The 22,659-nt window shown below is 41.5% G+C and overlaps 1 protein-coding gene across 5 annotated transcripts in view; it reads left to right on the top strand.

Annotated features, from left to right (window-relative positions):
• The window catches only part of Amph (amphiphysin), a 243,566-nt gene that overhangs the window by 78,182 nt on the left and 142,725 nt on the right, over positions 1-22,659 (top strand). Inside the window, exon 1 of one of the 5 annotated variants that reach the window (XM_039096040.2) lies at positions 18,518-18,654. The exons of the other annotated variants lie outside the window; for them this stretch is intronic. Within the exon in view, the coding sequence (XP_038951968.1) occupies positions 18,595-18,654 (60 nt within the window). The 5' untranslated portion in view covers positions 18,518-18,594. Of the gene's footprint in view, positions 1-18,517; positions 18,655-22,659 lie in introns of those variants that run through there. 5 annotated transcript variants of the gene reach the window in all.

Raw genomic sequence — 22,659 nt, 5'->3', positions numbered from 1 at the left:
TCAGCACATGAGCTCAGGGCTTATGACTACCTGCGTAAGATCTGACTAAGTTCAAGCTGGCCAAAATTGTAGCATCACAGGCAGAGGATTTCATGAAGTTCTACTCCTTCCCTGAAGAGCTTTTGGTAACAAAGGAATGTGGTGGAAGGGAGAACACTTTCCGTTGGGAATGAAGCCAATGAAAGGCTACCCATGTTTCTATATCCATGTGTTGTAGATGGGTTCTAATGTTATTTATGTTAATTATTTCATATCCCCCAAATCACTCAGTAACCTGCATGTCTGCCTGTAAGATACTGAGGGTCCCTGCCCACAGTTGGCTCTAATTGGTAAATAAAGTTTCCAGAGGCCAATGGCAGGACAAGGAGACCGAGGTGGGAATTGATGTTCCCAGGTAAGGAAGCAGGAGAGAGAGGGAGAGGCCGAGCCACCATATGGAAGAAACAGAAAGGTCAGGCTTGAGAGCTGGAGAAGAGAAAGTGTATAGCCACTTAAGCAGGGGTAGAGTGACCCCAAAGGTCTCCTCCCCCAGTTTGGGTCTAGGGTAGCAAGGATAGAATTTAGATTTTAGTAAGCAATAATTCAGGAGTATTGGAGAGGAGGCATTAGCAATGTGGAATTTGAGCATAGCCAGGCTATTGTGCTGTTTAAAACATATTAAAATAAAAGTGTGTGTGTGTGTGTGTGTGTGTGTGTGTGTGTGTGTGTTTCTTTTCAGAATGTACAACATTGGAGCAGTAACGAGAAGCAAGCCTGCAGCCTCTGCTGGGGAGTTTAGAGCAGATTCACTTGCTACTGCTACGTACATGCACATTCAGGCAACACTAAGTGGACTTAGTTGATTTATACAACAAAAAAAGGGGACATGGGGTTGGGAAGGAAAAGTCATGTGATAGGGGAAGGGAAGCATTGTAGGGTGAGGAAAGAAGTGGATTTGATCAAAACACTTCAATAGTTGTATAATTCTCAAACAATAAAAAAGGAAAAATAATTTTTAAAAGAGGCTACTAGTGAGGGCCTCAATCTATTCTGATTGATGCCGTTACAAGAAGAAGACATTAGGACAAAGAAAGAAACACACATAAACAAAGTCCATGTAAAGAGGCAACAAGAAGGGACTGTGTCCAAGCCAATGAAAGAGGACCTTGAGGAGAAAATGACAGTCTCAACTTTAACCTTTAACTGCTCAACCTAGGCTGAAGTACTTTAACGTGACCATCCTAACAATATAGTGCTTCTGTTTCCCAGGTTAAACAGCACAGACCATGAACAAAAGGTAGCATGGATTGAATCCCTAAATAAAATCATGCTAAATCAACTAAACCATGTTTTCAGACAATCACTTACCAGAATAAATTCATCACAGTGAGAAAAGACTTTTCTCCCATAATATACTTTATAGCTAAGATTTACCTTTTTAAATTGTTAGGGTTTCTTTGCCATCCCAACTCTCAAATAACATTCTTAATTGAAAGGGAGTGACTTGTCACACAGGCAGTATAGGAGAGTATTGAAAGGAGACACACAGTGTCAAATTCTATTAGGTAACCCAGTGAGCAGAGTATCCAAGTTTCCATTCCTCTGGCATCTAAAACAGGCTGCCGGCTTGGTTGTTCTGCTCCTGCTTCTAAATGCCAGCACTGATGTATGGCCAATCCCTCATTTTCAGCCTCGAGACCCTACAGTCCAGTTCTACATACTCTGTGCCCTTCTCATGCGGGCTTTGTTCCCTGCATCCCTGTGAGTCCATGTTGACTTTAGACACTCCAGGCCTTTCTGGTTGCTTTTAAAGCTCTTCAATAGATTTGTTTCTCCTATGTTACAGACTGTACATCCCTTACTCCAAAACTCTTAACTATGAAATATTACTTGAAACATTTGGAACTAATATAACACCAGAAGTAGAAATTCTACAATATGTTTTGTTTTGTGCACAAAATTATTAAAATATTATTATTAAATTATGACTTTGTGCTATGTGCATAAGTCATATATGAAATATAAGTAAACTTTATTGCCAGATTTGGGTATTATCCTCAAGATGCCAGATTATAGCTATGCAAATACTTCACAGTAGAAAGAGCAATTTGAAAACAAAGTATTTCTAATGCCAAGGGAGTTGGATAAGGGATACAGACGCTATCATCCCAAGCATCAGGCCACAGGCTATATGGTCTCCTTGAGGAATCACGGAGATTCTATCTCTCAATCCCCATTGACGTCCCACAGATGTAGATAGTAGATCAAAGATATCAAAATCATGGGCTAGAAAACCTTTGAACTCTGCTTAATGCTCCTGATTGCACACTGGCTTAATAATTTGGGGAGATATTTGGCCTCCATTGCATACTGACTTTTAAATGCTGGGAATAGTGCATTAAACCAACGAGAAAACTGTTATGAAGAATATTCCTGGGACATTATCTTACCATTGTAAAGTATTGGCAACCATACCCAAGAGTTTGTCAGCAAGGGAGTGGTCTGATCGTCTAGCTATATTGAGCAATCAAGAACAATAGCAATAGCCTGCGGCGGTTGGGGATAGCTGGGTACAGGTATTAAATTATTTTCAAATAATTGCTCAATTAAAATGTGTATGCCATTCAAATACTATTGAGAATAAATGGTTGAAATAAATGAATGGAAAAGTGATTTAGAATAATTTAGAAAGATACTGCCCCTAAGCAGAGATTGGTTGATTCTTTTAGAATACTTGTGTATTCCTGGTGAACCATGCATCCTAATCATTCATTCATTCACTCATTCATTCATTCATTTATCACTTAATTTTTAATTTGCAGATGTATAGGGCCAGGTCTGAAAAACACCTTTTAAAATTTCTTCAGAAAATAAATTTAAAATTTGAAAGATAAACATTAAAATTAAGTAGATAAATATAATGCATTTAACAATTCGTTCCCCACATGGCTGTGTGTGTAGTTTAATGTACATCTACTGAAATCAGATTAATGGTTGTGCTTATGTAAGAACGGTCAGGTACAATGGAACTGCGAGTAATGTGTCTAAATTCTGTCTCTATCTAAATTCTCTCTCTTAGAAGACATGCAGACGTGCTCCATTGGCTGATTTATTCTTGTGGTTTATTCCTTCTTAGTTTATTCGTTTGGTTGCAGCATTCTAGTAATGGAACGTACTAACAGTAGAAGCTTCTCCTCCTTTCTCCAAGCCACGTTCCTTTTCTTCCCTGGCTCTCGTAGTCACCTCAACATTGTCTCAGCAGTTCCGACTAAATCTTAATGTCACCTCACTCTCTAGGAGTGCTTACCTATTGCCTTGTTTCTGCTAGTTTCACAGTGATAGAGAACAAGAGGATCGTTCTCCCTGTCTCTGCCTTGCCAGTAGATGATAGAGTATATGCATGAGCTTGAGATTCCATCTTGATGCTAATACATTATTATAAATGGCAACACCCAGTTTAAGATCTGGTTGAAAATTAATTACTTTAATTAGGAAAGGAAACCACAGAGCAATTAGCACAACCGGACTCATCAAGCAGTTGACTGGCATGGCCTGACAATCCATGATGACTTTCTTTTTGAACATCAGGACTTCTTGGAAAGCATTAAAAATATTTCCACATTCTCTCCTGTTTAAGAGGATTAGCAGAGACTGCTCTGTGCTTGCCTTTCTGGTTTGTTTTATTTATCTATTCTAAATCTGCCTTACCACCCGTGAGGGGATTCTCCCTTTCCCACCTCAGCCCCCACCCACTTCACTTGCCTCTCCTATGTTCTCCTGGCTTCTCAGCCCAAGGCCTACTTTTTGCGGAGAACCCTCTGTCTTAACTAGAACAGAGAATACAAGATCCCATACCAGATGTGAATTAAACAAGAAATATTTATTTCTCATGCATATAAGAGAAAGCCCGGGTAGTTTCTATGTCTTGTGTGGCGCCTTTTCCTGGCTTGCAGGTGGCTGCTTCCTTGCTGTGTCCTTACAGACATAGGCAAGAAGCTCTTCTGTCTCTTTGTTGTAGGGAGCTTCTGCTGCTTCTAAAACTAGTTTTCTCTTCACACCTTGAACGCCAGAGGCCTGAGGATTAGATTTCAACTTGGAATTTTGGAGGGACATAAACATCCAGTGCTTGGTGCCTCCCTTCATGTGATTCAGAAGTCCTACTCTTTTTTGTGACCCACATGGCAATCATGAGACTCTCTGGGTTTGTTTTCCTATTTCCCTAAGCATGATTAGTTCAAAAAGATCTCAGTCTCCTCCTTCTAACCCCTACTGCCCAGCACTCCAGCACTGTCCAGCACAGTGGGGATTAAACCTACAGCAGGATGCATGCTATGCAGGTATTCTACCGCCTCTCAACTATATCCCTAGTTCTCTTTTCTGTTTTAATTTTAAACAGGAGCTCACTAGGTTGTCTAGTTTAGGCTTGCCTCTCTGTGTAGCCAGGCATGTCTTGAATCTGTGATCCTCCTGTCCTAGACACAGGAATAGCCACGATTTCAGACTGCTGCCTCCAGAGGTATCAGATTCTCATAAGGAATATCATGGCGAATGCCATCATTAAACCACTGAACTGAGAACGGGACCCCCGTTGAAGGAATCTTAGAAAGGACTGAAAGAGCTAAAGGGGCTTGAGACCTCATATGAACAACAATGCCAAGCAACCAGAGCTTCCAGGGACTAAGCCACTACCCAAAGACTATACATGGTCTGACTCTGGGCTCCAACCTCATAGGTAGCAATGAATAGCCTAGTAAGAGCACCAGTGGAAGGGGAAGCCCTTGGTCCTGCCAAGACTGAACCCCCAGTGAACGTGATTGTTGGGGAGAGAGCAGTAATGGGGGGAGGATGGGGAGGGGAACACCCAGAGAGAAGGGGAGGGGGAGGGGTTAGGGGGATGTTGGCCAGGAAACAGAGAAGGGAAATAACAAAAACAGAATTTCATAACCTAGTGTGGCTTTAGACTAAGGTGGACACATGGCTTAGCATACTGATAGCACTGTAAGGATGTCAGAGCAAGTCCTCCTCAATTCTGTGCCAATTAGCTTGTGGGATAAAGAACTACCCCAGAAAACAGCAAACATTTTTCACTTCTCAATTCCACAGGTCAGGTGAGGAATTCTTGGGGTCTGAGGTGCTTCTGCTGGGGATGACTGCTGTAGGATGGCCACACTGACTTGACCAGTAGTTGATTTGTTATCAGCTGGAGCAGGGGAGTGACTTTGCTGCAAGTGCCTTACCACCCAGCAGACTACCTCAGTTTGTCCAGATTGGGATTGGGGTGGGTGTTGAATTATCAAGTTAAAGCAAATATACTTTGAGTAAGGTCTTTTCAAATCTTACTTTTGTGTCATTCCTTACATGCTCCAAATGAAACACTTCACAGAGTTAAAATTCAAACCGAAGGCATGCAGAAACAGTCTGCCCTTCTCCATGAGAGGAACTTTGCAGTTTCGTGGTCACAGAGCAAAGCTGCATGAATACAGGACATGAAAGATTTTTGCAGCCCCTTCTGATCTGTAATTTCAACACCCTGGCTAACAGCATTCTAGGTGAAACAAAGATGTCTTTGGTTACACCCCTTATTATTATTATATAGTATTATTATTATCCTTATGCCTCAGACTTACTGTAGCTTAGGTAGGACCGTGTGCTATAGCTGTCCCAGCAGTCATGTCCCTCCTTCATCTAGGTAATCCAGAAGGTCAACATTACAGAGCAGGAATCTGCTAAGAGCATGGACATGGGTTTCTAGAAATAGCTTTAATAACTATTTATCAACACCCATAAGCTTTTTCTTCCACATCCACGAGCTAGGTAGGATGGTACCTAGTTTCTTAGTCGTCTGTGTGGCTTAAATAAAAGAGAGCATATTGTAAACTCCAGTAAGTACAGTTGTTAAAACTGGAGACCCCCATTTGTTAGCAGGGCATAGTGGACTTCCCATCAGTTTCTATATGACACAATCCAGGACTTAACTGTGTATGGAAGCCTATTGTCAGTGAAGGCTGACTCAGCACACCGCCTAGATCCCTGGCTCATTCCACTGAGGACAGAGTGCATCTGAGAACAAAAGGCTGTCTTGCTTTCAGAACATCCTGTGGAAGCCAGTATCTTGTTTTCTACCTAAAAGTTAGATATCCATCTTTGTCCTTCATCGATATTCACCTCATGTAATTAAGTCAGGCAGGTGGTGTTGTGTGCTCATCACAATCAAAACATGAGTTGGAGAAATGTGATGTTGTAGCTAACTGTGATTGCAGTAGGATGGATGCCTACAGGCTGAATGACAAAATGCTGAGAGCTTGCCAAGTTTGACTATTGTGCCTGCAGAGATCCAAGAAGGCAAACACATGGATTATATATTTAACAGCATGGACCCAGAAAGGGCAAGTCCTCTCTGGCTTTAGTACTTCATTAAATAAACTTTTCTTGAACTCGGAATTCCTGTATTTCTGCCCCATTCCCTAGGATAAAGGAAGGGGAAACAAGAGCAGCTGTTGAGTGTGGAAGGACTGAATACAGAAGCTGTGAGCATTGGCTTGCTTTCTCCAGCCCAGCTACTCCTTGCCCGGGGCTGACCTCTCTCCATCACTGAGTTCTCTGCACCTATGAAATGTCACAGATTACCGCCAAGCAGGCACCAGCACCCTTGAAAACACAGTTTCTTTCGAGATGTGAAAATGGTTATATAACTGATTGTTTTATGTCTCAGCCTACAAACCTCCATTTAAAAGAAAATATTCTTCAAGTTCTCCTCAGTCACCCTATTACCTATTAACCACCCTTCACACCGCTCTTCTCTGTCTGTTACACAGCAGGTTAAACACAGCATTAACTAAGTGTTTTCAGTGACCCTTTAGATTGAGTCTGAGGAGAGTTTAGCTCTGAAGAGAACTCATTTGGTATGGAAAAGTTCCAGTCCTCTGAATAAGCCAAGTCACGAACTTAAAAACAGACCTCTCTGTGCAGAACTAAATTGTCGAAAGTCAGCCTTCTGCTCAGACTATCAGTCAATCATTTTACCAGGTATATCCCACTTGCACTTATTATGTCTGAACTATGCAAGGGCAGCTGTCATGTGGCAGCCTCACACCCTCACCTGTCATTCACAACCCGAGCTGTGCTCTATGGAAATCTTCCCAGGTCAGGGCCATCTGTTGTGGGTTCTTGCTGAACATACTTTGACTGGGCATATCACAGACGCACTCTTTACCCCTTTAAGGATATTAATAAGGAGGATGTTAATAATCTCAAGAACCCCATGGTCTCCTGCGGGTTTCCTTCTTTTTTTTTTTTTAAAGATTTATTTATTTATTATATATAAGTACACTGTAGCTGTCTTCAGATACACCAGAAGAGGGCATCGGATCTCTTTACAGATGGTTGTGGGCCACCATGTGGTTGCTGGAAATTGAACTCATGATCTCTGAAAGAGCAGTCGGGTGCTCTTAACCGCTGAGCCATCTCTCCAGCCCCCAGCGGGTTTCCTTCTTAAACGCTATGAGGATCTTTCTATTTTATCCTTTATTTTACTTCATGGCACTAAACACTACTTGAAGTTATTTTTATTATATCTCACAATATATAAATTGCACAAGGAAAACACCTCTCAAATGTTCATAGATATGTCCCATTTTCTTAAAGGGGAGCCTAGCATGTAAATATAGGTACAGCAGTGCCTACCACAGCTGTGTTTCTTTGTAGAATTGCAGGTGAGTTGAGCAGCTATGTGTGTGTGGGCATCCTGCTTCAGCCCATCTTTCTCCCTTGCTTGCTGTGTCTACAGCTATCTCAGTCTCTTCATCCTTCTTGTATCCCACCCCTTATGCGGCTTTCCTATACTGTCACATCTCAAGGGCTATTCCTTGTTTGGGTGCTCTATCTTCGTCTGTATCTCCTTCCTATCCCGTTTGGTGACCTGTCATGATCTATACTCTGGAAATAGAAATCTTCTGAGCTAATGTTTCGATCTCTTGTCTCTGTATCTTCCATTTTTTACTCAGTAAATACGTGAACACTGGTTGTTCCATAGCTCATCAAATTTCTAACAGAGTGAAGACAGACACAGGAAGTGAGGAAGCCACTATGTCAATCATAATCAAGTGATACTGATTACAAGGGAAAAGTCCAGAAGGGAATCCAGGATGAAGCACAGGGAGGTGGAAAGAAGGTGCTTCTCATTTACCTAAAGTGCCCTTTCCATCCCCTCTGCCTCGGAGTCATTCCTGTGCGTCCACACAAAGGCTCTGACGCATTCCCTGTACAAATCCTTCTCAGCTGCTTGCCAAGACTGAGTGAGGTACTCCCTGGGGTGATGCCCTAAGTCTGGTGTGGATCCATCAGTCAGAGGTGGACTTTATGCATGCCACATTTTAGGATCTCTATCCGAGCTGTGCACTCAGGAGACCAGGGCTCATTTGTATTTATCTGTAATCGTGCTTCTTCCTTGTGGGTTTTCCTACCCAGCAGGTATTTAACCATAGTAGAAACAAAGGAAGGAAGAGCTATGCAAAGCTCACATCTTTGCTTCTGATAATGTTTACATTAGGAAAGTCAGACCATGCCAGGAATCATGGCAGATGTTTTATTATAGATCAGGTATATTTTTAAAGGTTAAGCTTTGTCTAATATTTTGTGCAGTTTCCAAAACATATGTAAAATTTAGAACATTTGGAAAACACCCAAATTATGTGAACAATGGGAAATTGTGTAATTCAATTCCTGCTGTTCATAATCTCTGGTAATGTATTTACTTCATGGGCTTCAAATCCAAAGATTGATCGATTTATTTATCGATCTGTCTGTCTGCCTGTCTGTCTTTCTGTCTATCATCTATTTATCATCTGTCTGTCTATCTATCTATCTATCTATCTATCTATCTATCTATCTATTTATCATTATCAGTCATCTATCATCTTCAATCATCTATCTATTATCTATCTATAGATCATCTAACTCATTGTCCTATCTTCCTATAATCTATCATCTATCTTTTTTTTTGATTTTTTAAAATTTATTTAATACTTAATAATAATTCTTTGGTTTCCGGGCAAACATCTCCCTCCCACCTCCCCTTCCTTATGGGTGTTCCCCTCCCAACCCTCCCCCCATTGCCGCCCTCCCCCCAACAGTCTAGTTCACTGGGGGTTCAGTCTTAGCAGGACCCAGGGCTTCCCCTTCCACTGGTGCTCTTACTAGGATATTCATTGCTACCTATGAGGTCAGAGTCCAGGGTCAGTCCATGCATAGTCTTTAGGTAGTGGCTTAGTCCCTGGAAGCTCTGGTTGCTTGGCATTGTTGTACATATGGGGTCTCGAGCCCCTTCAAGATCTTCCAGTTCTTTCTCTGATTCCTTCAACGGGGGTCCTATTCTCAGTTCATTGGTTTGCTGCTGGCATTCGCCTCTGTATTTGCTGTATTCTGGCTGTGTCTCTCAGGAGAGATCTACATCCGGCTCCTGTCGGTCTGCACTTCTTTGCTTCATCCATCTTGTCTAATTGGGTGGCTGTATATGTATGGGCCACATGTGGGGCAGGCTCTGAATGAGTGTTCCTTCAGTCTCTGTTTTAATCTTTGCCTCTCTATGCCCTGCCAAGGGTATTCTTGTTCCCCTTTTAAAGAAGGAGTGAAACATTCACATTTTGATCATCCGTCTTGAGTTTCATTTGTTCTAGGCATCTAGGGTAATTCAAGCATTTGGGCTAATAGCCACTTATCAGTGAGTGCATGCCATGTATGTCTTTCTGTGTTTGGGTTAGCTCACTCAGGATGATATTTTCCAGTTCCAACCATTTTCCTATGAATTTCATAAAGCCGTTGTTTTTGATAGCTGAGTAATATTCCATTGTGTAGATGTACCACATTTTCTGTATCCATTCCTCTGTTGAAGGGAATCTGGGTTCTTTCCAGCTTCTGGCTATTATAAATAAGGCTGCGATGAACATAGTGGAGCACGTGTCTTTTTTATATGTTGGGGCATCTTGTGGGTATATGCCCAAGAGAGGTATAGCTGGATCCTCAGGCAGTTCAATGTCCAATTTTCTGAGGAACCTCCAGACTGATTTCCAGAATGGTTGTACCAGTCTGCAATCCCACCAACAATGGAGGAGTGTTCCTCTTCCTCTGCATCCTCGCCAGCATCTGCTGTCACCTGAGTTTTTGATCTTAGCCATTCTCACTGGTGTGAGGTGAAATCTCAGGGCTGTTTTGATTTGCATTTCCCTTATGACTAAAGATGTTGAACATTTCTTTAGGTGTTTCTCAGCCATTCGGCATTCCTCAGCTGTGAATTCTTTGTTTAGCTCTGAACCCCATTTTTTAATAGGGTTATTTGTCTCCCAGCGGTCTAACTTCTTGAGTTCTTTGTATATTTTGGATATAAGGCCTCTATCTGTTGTAGGATTGGTAAAGATCTTTTTCTGTTGGTTGCCAATTTGTCCTAACCACAGTGTCCTTTGCCTTACAGAAGCTTTGCAGTTTTATGAGATCCCATTTGTCGATTCTTGATCTTAGAGCATAAGCCATTGGTGTTTTGTTCAGGAAATTTTTCCAGTGCCCATGTGTTCCAGATGCTTCCCTAGTTTTTCTTCTATTAGTTTGAGTGTATCAGGTTTGATGTGGAGGTCCTTGATCCACTTGGACTTAAGCTTTGTACAGGGTGATAAGCATGGATCAATCTGCATTCTTCTACATTTTGACCTCCAGTTGAACCAGCACCATTTGCTGAAAATGCTATCTTTTTTCCATTGGATGGTTTTGGCTCCTTTGTCAAAAATCAAGTGACCATAGGTGTGTGGGTTCATTTCTGGGTCTTCAATTCTATTCCATTGGTCTATCTGTCTGTCTCTGTACCAATACCATGCAGTTTTTATCACTATTGCTCTGTAATACTGCTTGAGTTCAGGGATAGTGATTCCCCCTGAAGTCCTTTTATTGTTGAGGATAGTTTTAGCTATCCTGGGTTTTTTGTTATTCCAGATGAATTTGCTAATTGTTCTGTCTAACTCTTTGAAGAATTGGATTGGTATTTTGATGGGGATTGCATTGAATCTGTAGATCGCTTTTGGTAAAATGGCCGTTTTTACTATATTAATCCTGCCAATCCATGAGCATGGGAGATCTTTCCATCTTCTGAGGTCTTCTTCAGTTTCTTTCTAAGTGTCTTGAAGTTCTTATTGTACAGATCATTTACTTGCTTGGTTAAAGTCACACCGAGGTACTTTATATTATTTGGGTCTATTATGAAGGGTGTCGTTTCCCTAATTTCTTTCTTAGCTTGTTTCTCTTTTGTGTAGAGGAAGGCTACTGATTTATTTGAGTTAATTTTATACCCAGCCACTTTCCTGAAGTTGTTTATCAGCTTTAGTAGTTCTCTGGTGGAACTTTTGGGATCACTTAAATATACTATCATATCATCTGCAAATAGTGATATTTTGACTTCTTGTTTTCCGATCTGTATCCCCTTGACCTCCTTTTGTTGTCTGATTGCTCTGGCTAGAACTTCAAGAACTATATTGAATAAGTAGGGAGAGAGTGGGCAGCCTTGTCTAGTCCCTCATTTTAGTGGGGTTGCTTCAAGTTTCTCTCCATTTAGTTTAATGTTAGCAACTGGTTTGCTGTATATGGCTTTTACTATGTTCAGGTATGGGCCTTGAAGTCCTATTCTTTCCAGGACTTTTATCATGAAGGGGTGTTGAATTTTGTCAAATGCTTTCTCAGCATCTAATGAAATGATCATGTGGTTTTGTTCTTTCAGTTTGTTTATATAATGGATCACATTGATGGTTTTCCGTATATTAAACCATCCCTGCATGCCTGGGATGAAGCCTACTTGATCATGGTGGATGATTGTTTTGATGTGCTCTTGGATTCGGTTTGCCAGAATTTTAATGAGTATTTTTGCGTCGATATTCATAAAGAAAATTGGTCTGAAGTTCTCTTTCTTTGTTGGGTCTTTGTGTGGTTTAGGTATAAGAGTAATTGTGGCTTCATAGAAGGAATTCGGGAGTGATCGGTCTGTTTCAATTTTGTGGAATAGTTTGGATAATATTGGTATGAGGTCTTCTATGAAGGTTTGATAGAATTCTGCACTAAACCCATCTGGACCTGGGCTCTTTTTGGTTGGGAGACCTGTAATGACTGCTTCTATTTCCTTAGGAGTTATGGGGTTGTTTAACTGGTTTATCTGTTCCTGATTTAACTTTGGTACCTGGTATTTGTCTAGGAAATTGTCCATTTCCTGTAGATTTTCAAGTTTTGTTGAATATAGGCTTTTATAGTAAGATCTGATGATTTTTTGAATTTTCTCCGAATCTGTAGTTATGTCTCCCTTTTCATTTCTGATTTTGTTAATTTGGACACACTCTCTGGGTCCTCTCCTTAGTCTGGCTAAGGGTTTATCTATCTTGTTGATTTTCTCAAAGAACCAACTTTTGGTTCTGTTGATTCTTTCTATGGTCCTTTTTGTTTCTACTTGGTTGATTTCAGCTCTGAGTTTGATTATTTCCTGCCTTCTACTCCTCCTGGGTGTATTTGCTTCTTTTTGCTCTAGAGCTTTTAGGTGTGCTGTCAAGCTGCTGACATATGCTCTTTCCTGTTGCTTTCTGCAGGCACACAGCGCTATGAGTTTTCCTCTTAGCACAGCTTTCATTGTGTCCCATAAGTTTGGGTATGTTGTACCTTCATTTTCATTAAATTCTAAAAAGTTTTTAATTTCTTTCTTTATTTCTTCCTTGACTAGGTTATCATTGAGTAGAGCATTGTTCAATTTCCACGTATATGTGGGCATTATTCCCTTATTGTTATTGAAGACCAGTTTTAGGCCGTGGTGTTCTGATAGCACGCATGGGATTATTTCTATCTTTCTGTACCTGTTGAGTCCCGTTTTTTGACCAAGTATATGGTCAATTTTGGAGAAAGTACCATGAGGAGCTGAGAAGAAGGTATATCCTTTTGCTTTAGGACAGAATGTTTTATAAATATCTGTTAAGTCCATTTGGCTCATGACTTCTCTTAGTCTGTCCACGTCTCTGTGTAATTTCTGTTTCCATGATCTGTCCATTGATGAGAGTGGGGTGTTGAAATGTCCCACTATTATTGTGTGAGGTGCAATGTGTGTTTTGAGCTTTAGTAAGGTTTCTTTTACGTATGTAGGTGCCCTTGTATTTGGGGCATAGATATTTAGGATTGAGAGTTCATCTTGGTGGATTTTTCCTTTGATGAATTTGAAGTGTCCTTCCTTATCTTTTTTGATGACTTTTAATTGAAAATTGATTTTATTTGATATTTGAATGGCTACTCCAGCTTGCTTCTTCTGACCATTTGCTTGGAAAGTTGTTTTCCAGCCTTTCACTCTGAGGTAGTGTCTGTCTTTGTCTCTGAGGTGTGTTTCCTGTAGGCAGCAGAATTCAGGGATCTCGTTGTGTATCTAGTTTGTTAATCTATGTCTTTTTATTGGGGAGTTGAGGCCATTGATGTTGAGAAATTTAAGGAATAGTGATTATTGCTTCCTGTTATATTTATATTTGGATGTGAGGTTATGTTTGTGTGCTTTTCTTCTATTTGTTTTGTTGCCAAGACGATTAGTTTCTTGCTTCTTCTAGGGTATAGCTTGCTTCCTTATGTTGGGCTTTACCCTTTATTCTCCTTTGTAGTGCTGGATTTGTAGAAAGATATTGTGTAAATTTGGTTTTGTCATGGAATATCTTGGTTTCTCCATCTATGTTAATTGAGAGTTTTGCAGCATACAGTAACCTGGGCTGGCACTTGTGTTCTCTTAGGGTCTGTATGACATCTGTCCAGGATCTTCTGGCCTTCATAGTTTCTGGTGAAAAGTCTGGTGTGATTCTGATAGGTCTGCCTTTATATGTTACTTGACCTATTTCCCTTACTGCTTTTAATATTCTTTCTTTATTTTGTGCGTTTGGTGTTTTGACAATTATGTGACGGGAGGAGTTTCTTTTCTGGTCCAATCTATTTGGAGTTCTGTAGGCTTCTTGTATGCCTATGGGTATCTCTTTTTTTAGGTTAGGGAAGTTTTCTTCTATGATTTTGTTGAAGATATTTACTGGTCCTTTGAGCTGGGAGTCTTCACTCTCTTCTATACCTATTATCCTTAGGTTTGATCTTCTCATTGAGTCCTGGATTTCCTGTATGTTTTGGACCAGTAGCTTTTTCTGCTTTACATTATCTTTGACCGTTGAGTCGATGATTTCTATGGAATCTTCTGCTCCTGAGATTCTCACTTCCATCTCGTATATTCGGTTGGTGAAGCTCGTATCTACAGCTCCTTGTCTCTTCTTTCGGTTTTCTATATCCAGGGTTGTTTCCATGTGTTCTTTCTTGATTGCTTCTATTTCCATTTTTAATTCCTTCAACTGTTTGATTGTGTTTTCCTGGAATTCTTTCAGGGATTTTTGTGACTCCTCTCTATGTGCTTCTACTTGTTTATTTATGTTTTCCTGGAATTCTTTCAGGGATTTTTGCGATTCCTCTCTGTAGGCTTCTACTTGTTTATTAATGTTTTCCTGTGTTTCTCTAAGGGAGTTCTTCACGTCTTTCTTGAAGTCCTCCAGCATCATGATCAAATATGATTTTGAAACTAGATCTTGCTTTTCTGGTGTGTTTGGATATTGCATGTTTATTTTGGTGGGAGAATTGGGCTCCGATGATGCCATGTAGTCTTGGTTTCTGTTGCTTGCGTTCCTGCGCTTGCCTCCCGCCATCAGATTATCTCTAGTGTTACTTTGTTCTGCTATTTCTGACAGTGGCTAGACTGTCCTATAAGCCTGTGTGTCAGGAGTGCTGTAGACCTGTTTTCCTGTTTTCTTTCAGCCAGTTATGGGGACAGAGTGTTCTGCTTTTGGGCGTGTAGTTTTTCCTCTCTACAGGTCTTCAGCTGTTCCTGTGGGCCTGTGTCTTGAGTTCACCAGGCAGGTCACTTGCAGGGGAAAAGTTGGTCCTACCTGAGGTTCCGAGGCTCAAGTGTGCTCGTGGGTTACTGCCTAAGTCCTCTCCGCGGCGGCAGCAACCGGGAAGATCTGCGCTGCTCTTTCCGGGAGCCTCCGTGCACCAGGGTTCCAGATGGCGTTTGGTGTTTTCCTCTGGCGTCTGGATGTGAGCAGAGTGCAGTCTCTTCTGGTTTCCCAGGCGTGTCTGCCTCTCTGTAGATTTAGCTCTCCCTCCCACGGGATTTGGGTGCAGAGAACTGTTTATCCGGTCTGTTTCCTTCAGGTTCCTGCGGTATCTCAGGCGCAGGGGTCCTGCCGCTCCTGGGCCCTCCCCTACGGGAGCCCAGAGGCCTTATACAGTTTCCTCTTAGGCCAGGGATGTGGGCAGGGGTGGGCAGTGTTGGTGGTCTCCTCCTCTCTGCAGCCTCAGGAGTGCCCACCTGACCAGGCTGTGAGGTCTCTCTCCCATGGGGTTTGGGAGCAGAGAGCTGCTGCGGGCCGGGATCCGCAGGTGTGTCCTATCATCTATCTTTTAAACTTTTTTATATAATTTTCTTACAATTATAACTTTTCTATACAAAGAAATACAAGTGAATGCCTCCCCTGCTCTAGTAGATGGCTGGTATGTGTTTGTTAAGTCCAGGACTTGAGGCTCCATCACTCAGTGTTGCATAAAATGAACTGCTTAGCTTGAGGCCAGCCTATTGCCTGCACAGATGGGAGGGTTGTGTAGTCACTTTACACACAGTGAAGCCAGGCTGTGTTTTCCACCCCCAGGTTTCATTCTGTTTCCCCAGGAGCAAAGTCAAAAGAGGCAATTTTTTCCTGTGCTTCCCTCTGGGAACAGATATTGTTTTCATCCATCATGACTCTGAAAATGTAACCTTCTAGAGTGCCAGCCTTAGGTTGGGGTATGGAGAGGAGGATACAGGAGTTCTGGGGTGCTCCCCAGTCTGGGTTAGTGAGGCTGTCACTGATAAGGTCTATAAAGGGAGCTTTCCAAACAGTGAAAGCTGTCTTCCAGGTGGAGCTTCTGAGACCATTCTCATTGGCCTGTAATTCCTAGATTTCTTGCCAGCTCAGGTAAAACATTGAAAAACTGCTAAGTATATTTTTTTCCTAAAATTTTTGGATGGAGGTGGTTTTTGATTTCTCTCTTACCATGAGTTAAATAGCGAGGTCAGAAATCCCAATTTGAGAATATTTAGTTTGTCTCTGGGGTTTTGTTGTCATAGATAATTTAAAATAAGAATTCTTATAATGATGCCTTTGATTAATTTCTTGGTGTGTCCATGGGAAGAAAATTGCTGGGACTATGAGTGTACACATTTCTAAGAAATTTAGAGATGCTTACACATTTTAACCCAGAATGAAGAACTCAAATTATGCCCTCACACCAAAGCCTGTTTATTTATTTTTAAGTTTCTATACCTAGTGACTGCGAATTCTCCTGAAAGCTATTCATGGAGACAGTGGAAAGCCTGAGATGCCCATGGAGGTATTGAATCTCAGATTTACTCTGCTATTTCCTGAACATTGGAGGCCATCAGTAATCATGGTTGACACAAGTCTGAGGCCTAAATGTGATAGATATCAATATTTGGCATGCAGCTTCTTCATCTCCTCATAGGAAATGTCAACCTATAGGTGTGAGTTAAAAGGATACAAAATGGATTGTGATGCATCTCAAATGGGCCTAGGCTAGCTAGCTTTGGAGGTTACTAATGCCTCCAGAACATTACAGAAACAGACCATTTTGAGTTTAGTGGTGCTTGAAGAATGCAATCAGTCTGATTTACAGCCTCGCTATGGTGGTCAGTATTCTCACAACTGTGGTGCAGCTTGGAGAACTGTTCCAGTCTGTGGAGTTGGAGGAAGTGTCTCTGAGTTTGTCACTCCCAGAATGCCTTTCTCTAAACATCACCAGGCTTATGCTTAAATCAGCTCAAGTTCAGGGATCTCATAGAAATTAAAGACTGAAAGCACAGATGACCCCGTCAGCCCTGCTGGAGGGTCAGGAGGAGAGTTTGAAGGGCTTTATTCTGAGCTGCTGTCAGATGTCCTTCTAGGGTAGTAAGCTTGTTTTTCTTTTTTATTTTTCTTTCTTTTTTTTTTTTTATTGAGTATTTCTTATATACATTTCGAGTGTTATTCCCTTTCCCGGTTTCCGGGCAAACATCCCCCTCCCCCCTCCCCTTCCTTATGGGTGTTCCCCTCCCAACCCTCCCCCCATTGTCGCCCTCCCCACAACAGTCTAGTTCACTGTTTTTCAAATGGGACTTAAGAACTTGCAGTCGATTAAGTATGCACTTACACGGCACACTCTTCAGTGTGTATTCAAATGTCTTGCTGAGCCCTGTCACCCTCCTCTGAAAAATCACATTCTTCCAGTATATAAATGTGTTTGCACACTTACTTTAAACCTGCAAATAGTGCTTCACACTAAGCCTGGGCTCACAGTTGGGACACAGAGATAGGAACAGAGATGGCACAGTATTTTACTAGAACAAAGGAGGGACAGTTGTGAAGGCCGGACATGCCTCGTAACTCAGTACCTACTTCTCCGCTGGCCCACCAGAAGCTAAAGCCAGATCTCAGGAGGAATAACTGCACTGGATTAGTTCCAGGACACTGGCGGGAGAGGGGATTGCAGCCCTCCAAGGTCTCAAGGTACCCATTGTATGCAGCTGGTCTTATTGGTTGCTTCTTGTCTCCTTCATGATAAGAGAACAATGGAAGATGTGAGAAACCTCAGTCATTGTGGACAGAACTGCGCTCTGAAACATCTCCAAAGTTCTCTCCCCTTTCTGAATTGGTTTTTGCTGAATTATTCACATACAGAAGTTAGTGATGTGGATGTATGTATCACATTTATTTGACATTCACATGGAGGAATTATAATGTAGACATCATAATATAGGGCTTGGGATCCTGTGTGAGATATACACTGGAAAACAGACAAGGATAACAGACTCATTGTGGCTCTGTGATTTACCCTAAGAGAGAAAGGCAGTACTTGGCTAAAGCAAGATATTCAGTTATTAGCTCATCATTTTGAGAGGTGACACACTGGATATTATTCAGGCTAGCCATTTTAATTAAGACAATGACTACTTGAGAATATGTTTATGTCAATGTCTGACAAATGGGAGCAATGCATGGTTCTTCAGAATGGTCTATCCATGTGACCTGTGCTTGAATGCAGCCTATTGATCTTGATGGTAGCCCTCCTGAAAGTTCTGCTTCAGAATTATAAGGATACTCTGGGTAGGTCTGGGTCTGCAATACAGGAAATCTTTATGTACATTTCTAGTGATCTATTTAAAGTGCTCTAAAATAAACCAAAACAATACATTCTGCATCTCATTTTTGAAACTTCAGATCATGTTTATATTTTAAAATAGTGTGAAGTCATCCAGTAGCATAATTTAGATTAATGATGAACTTTATATTTTGCCTTTCCAACTAGTTGTGTAATCCTGTGGTTTGGCCCTTAATATTAGGAAAAAGTTTTTTTTTTTTTTGGTTTTTTTTTGGGGGGGGCTTCAAATCAGCCTTTACTCAGACCTCTCCCCCTTTCTCCACCCCAGCATGGGCTAGCCCATAGAAAGTCTACAAGAGAAAACTGAGGCCTAGTCCCTGAGAGCAGCAGAAAAGAGGCAGAGCCATGCACGGAGTATCCCCAAGACTCACAGCACAGACCACTCAATGCTGGCTGCAAAATAAGGTGATGGCACCTCGAAAAAGTTTATCCCACCCATGTTCACAAACAAAACACTGCATTTGCAAATATGCACACACGACTACTTAAGTATGCAACCTTTTTTTTTCTTCTTCTTTCACTTGTCTGTTTCTCTGAAGGTTGATTCAAGTGACATGGTTTAGGATCACCCTGGGAACAAATCTCTGGACATGTCTGTGAGGGACTTTCTAGATGAGGTTACCTGAGGTGTAGGAGGACACAGTCTTAATGCAGACAACCATATTGCATGAGTTAGAGGTCCTCCACTAAATAAAGAGGAGAAAAGGAGCCAGGCAGCAGCATCCATTTCCTTCTGCTTCCTGACTCCAGATGCAATGTGATCAACTACTTCTGCCTGCCATCATGACTTCTCTACCATGATGGATTGTACCCTTGAACTGTGAGCCAAAGTAAACCATTTCTCCCCTCTGTTAATTTTACCGAGTATTTCCTCTCTGCAATGAAAAAGTTTAGCATTTCATAAGGTGACTGGTCATGTGTGGTCCTGTCCTTCCAACTTCTCTCCTTTGTTTTCTGCCCACCACCTTTCTTGCCCCCTCCCGCAAGAGCACTTGGAGTTTTATATCCATGGGCAGAATGGGGAGAGATTCCAGATTCTCGGCCTCTCCTGGCGATGTTTTTCCCCTTTATTCTCTACAAAGAGAGATTTTTACAAAATGAAACCATCCTCTGCTATCTCTGAACATTTTCCAAAGCATAATAATATAACATCTTTACTGTCTATTTTATGCAAACTGCATCTCAGAATCCTAAACTGAAGCAGGGAGAGAAAAGAGAAGTCAACAGTGTGATGGAAATCCTGCATTTACAATTGTAGGTCATAAGGAGCCATGAACAGAACAAACACAATACCTTGTTCACAGCTAAGGACTAGTAGGTATTTGGTTGTTGACTCTTCCTTGGTTTCCAATGAAGAAGCATGGATTAGTGCCATGATAGTGCTGCTATATCCTTCCTGTGAGCTATTGAAAGAAAGCCCATATCTTATTTTGTGTAAAAATGTCTTCATTTGACATGCAGATTCTCTCTAATTTACAGCTATGCTCACTCAATGCTGCAGTCCCCTGCTTGCACTCTGAGTTGCTTGAAATATCCTTCCCGAAACCTAAAGCCAGATGCGGCTCATCTGCTTTCAGTTATTTCCGCATGAAGGAGCAGACTCAGTCATCAAGGGAGTTGCACAAGCCAGAGATTATTTATCACTTTGGATCATGGGTAGGGAAAACTTCACTCATGTTGCTGTTTCATTTATGTGAATACCATTAAACCTGAAATTTGAGGTTAATTTGTATATTCAGAACCAAAATGTAAGTAACAGAGTCATTCCCTTTCCTCTAGAGAGGTTTGCAGAAACATCTTTTTCTAAAAATCTAAATGTAATAGTCTCATTAAAATGCAAATTGAACTACAGCAAAACAGAGCTGAGTCAACCATCCAGAACACCTAAACCATTTGGGACTTGTCAGCCTTCTGCTTTTAGAGAATGGGGAAACACCACCCAGAGATTAGATGTTCATTTAAGTAGCCAATATCCAAGGTGCACTCTATGACAGCTTCAAGACCACCAATTTATGATCTCTTTTTGCATTTGCATAAAGTGTCCAGAACAATGGCTTCAATTCTTTGATTTACTTAAGGCTTCACGTGACATTGAATTTGTAATACAGAGCAAGAATCCCAAACTTCCACGCACAGACAATTTATCTATAGACCGTTAGTTAAACTGTGAGTTGTTTAGGACCTAGAGAACTAGATTCTCCATTTACAGTGGATACTTCTGGTTTGTGTGAGTGGCATCAGAGGAGGAAAGATAAAAGGAATAAAAGAACTAATCAAATAAAGAATGCAATAACACATTCACCAACGTGACTACTTTATTCATGGAAAAGCTTTGGCTTAGTTTCTTGTCCTACTGATATGGTAAAATACCATGCCACATGCAAACTAAGGGGTACAGTTTAAGTGTACTGCCAATCAAGGTGGAGAGGTCAAGGGTGCAGGAGCTTGAAGCCGCTTACCACACATCCCAGCCACAATCAGGAGCACAGAGGATTGAATCTATGCTCCTGAGAAGCTCCCTTACTCCTCTCAAACAATCTAGCATCCCAACCAAACAGTGATCCCACTGTTTATGATAGATCTTCCCACATTAATGAACGCAAAGGAGGTAACCCCCAGAGGCACACCCAGAACTATTTCCCAAATGATTCTGGATTTTGTCAGGTTGACAGTAAATCATGCCACTAGGTGATAAGATTTGAATGTGTTTTGCTTCTTCGAGTTCATCCTGATGTTACAGGAATGAGACTTAAGTGTTCTCAATGTTCTGACTGATCAGATGTTACTTATTGTAAGTTACAGTTTTAGCAGAAATGCAAGAATTGGAAGAAAAAGAACTAATGCTTTCAAAAGCAAGTTTATCTAACTTTTCACAGAAGATGAAGTATTCCTTTCCATTTCCTCCCATGAGGTGTGGAGTGAGTGTACCTGGTGTCTCTGAGCCACCATCACAGGAGAATACAGTCTCAGTCGTTTTGTTTCAGAAATCTGGCCAAGCCCTTAAGTTTTCTCTTTTGAGTTCTATTACCTATCCTCTGTTCTTAACAACAACCTAGTGTGCAGTTTGATTTCCCCATGAACACAGAAGAAGAGCAACTGAAATTTGTTCTTCGTTGTGATTTGCTGTGCTTGAGACCTCCAAGGTGTTAAAACAAAAGGTTCTAATGCAAGAAGTACATGCTGAGAGGAGCCTGATATAGCTGTCTCCTGAGAGGCGCAGCCAGAGCGTGACAAATACAGAGGCCAATACTTAAGGCCAACCATTGAACTGAGCATGGGGTCCCCATTGGAGGACTTAGAGAAAGGATTGAAGGAGCTGAAGGGGTTGGCAACCCCACAAAAACACCAATACCAACCCGAGTTCCCAGGGACTAAACCACCATCCAAAGAGTACACATGGACTGACCCACGACTCCAGCTGCATATGTAGCAGAGGATGGCCTTATTGGGCACCAATGGCAGGTGGGTCCCTTGTAGCAGAAGTGGTGGTCTTACCTCTGCTCTTGGTGTGTCAGCATTCTTGGAGACCAGCTTTCTCTGGGTGGGATCTGGGTACAGAGAGCTATGTCACAGGGTCAGCTCTGGGCACAGGTGAAAATCGGAAGGATCCTGTCCCAGATTGCTCCTGGGTTCCTGTGTCCAGAGGGCTCCAGGCAGGTTCCTCTTGGGCCAAAACTGTGAGCAGAAGGGGTGCTCTCACCTGTGCTCTCAGAATTATCAGCACTTCTGAGAATCTAGCTTTCTCCCAGCAGACCTGGGAACAGAGAGCTGTGGCAAAGGGTCAGCCCCAGGCACAGGCTCTGTAACTCTTTCATATTGGAATTTAAAGTAAAGTTATTAAATCAATAAGAGGTTCTACCTTTGTTAAATATTTTCAGAGTCTAGCTGGTAAGTTTGCTTGTATTCTTTAACTTTCCTGGAATTGCAGAAAGACAAAAACAAAAACAATTAAGCAGACAGACAGACAGGTTCTAATTCATATGTTGCTCCCTCATAGCCTATAATGTATTTGCATATATATATATATGTAAAATCTTAAAATATAGAAAGAGATAGAGGAGAGGAAGAGAGTGGAATATTTGATGAGGAGGGAGGATGGGGTGTGGAAAGGCATCTGAAGAAGAGGGTACAAAAGGGGAACAGTGTTAGTGGGGAGCAGAACCGTGAATATATAATTTGTTCAAAACTATCATGGTGGCATTTGACACATTGCATGCTAATTAAGGCATTCTTTCCAGAGTTGGTGTTTAGCCCATTTTTTATAAACAAAGAAACAGACTTTGAAGAGTTAAAGTCCTTTTGTGGGCAATTCATCCCTCAAAAGTGGAGTTGAGTTTTGTGTGAGTTTTACTTACCTTCTTTTCACTGAACCCAGAAAGTCTCTTAAAATTTAAATAGCGGTTCCTCTCA

Source organism: Rattus norvegicus, chromosome 17 (assembly GCF_036323735.1).
Source record: "Rattus norvegicus strain BN/NHsdMcwi chromosome 17, GRCr8, whole genome shotgun sequence".
NCBI lineage: Eukaryota > Metazoa > Chordata > Mammalia > Rodentia > Muridae > Rattus > Rattus norvegicus.
The sequence above is the reverse complement of the archived record's forward strand: the minus strand, read 5'-3'. Positions and strand labels throughout refer to the sequence as shown.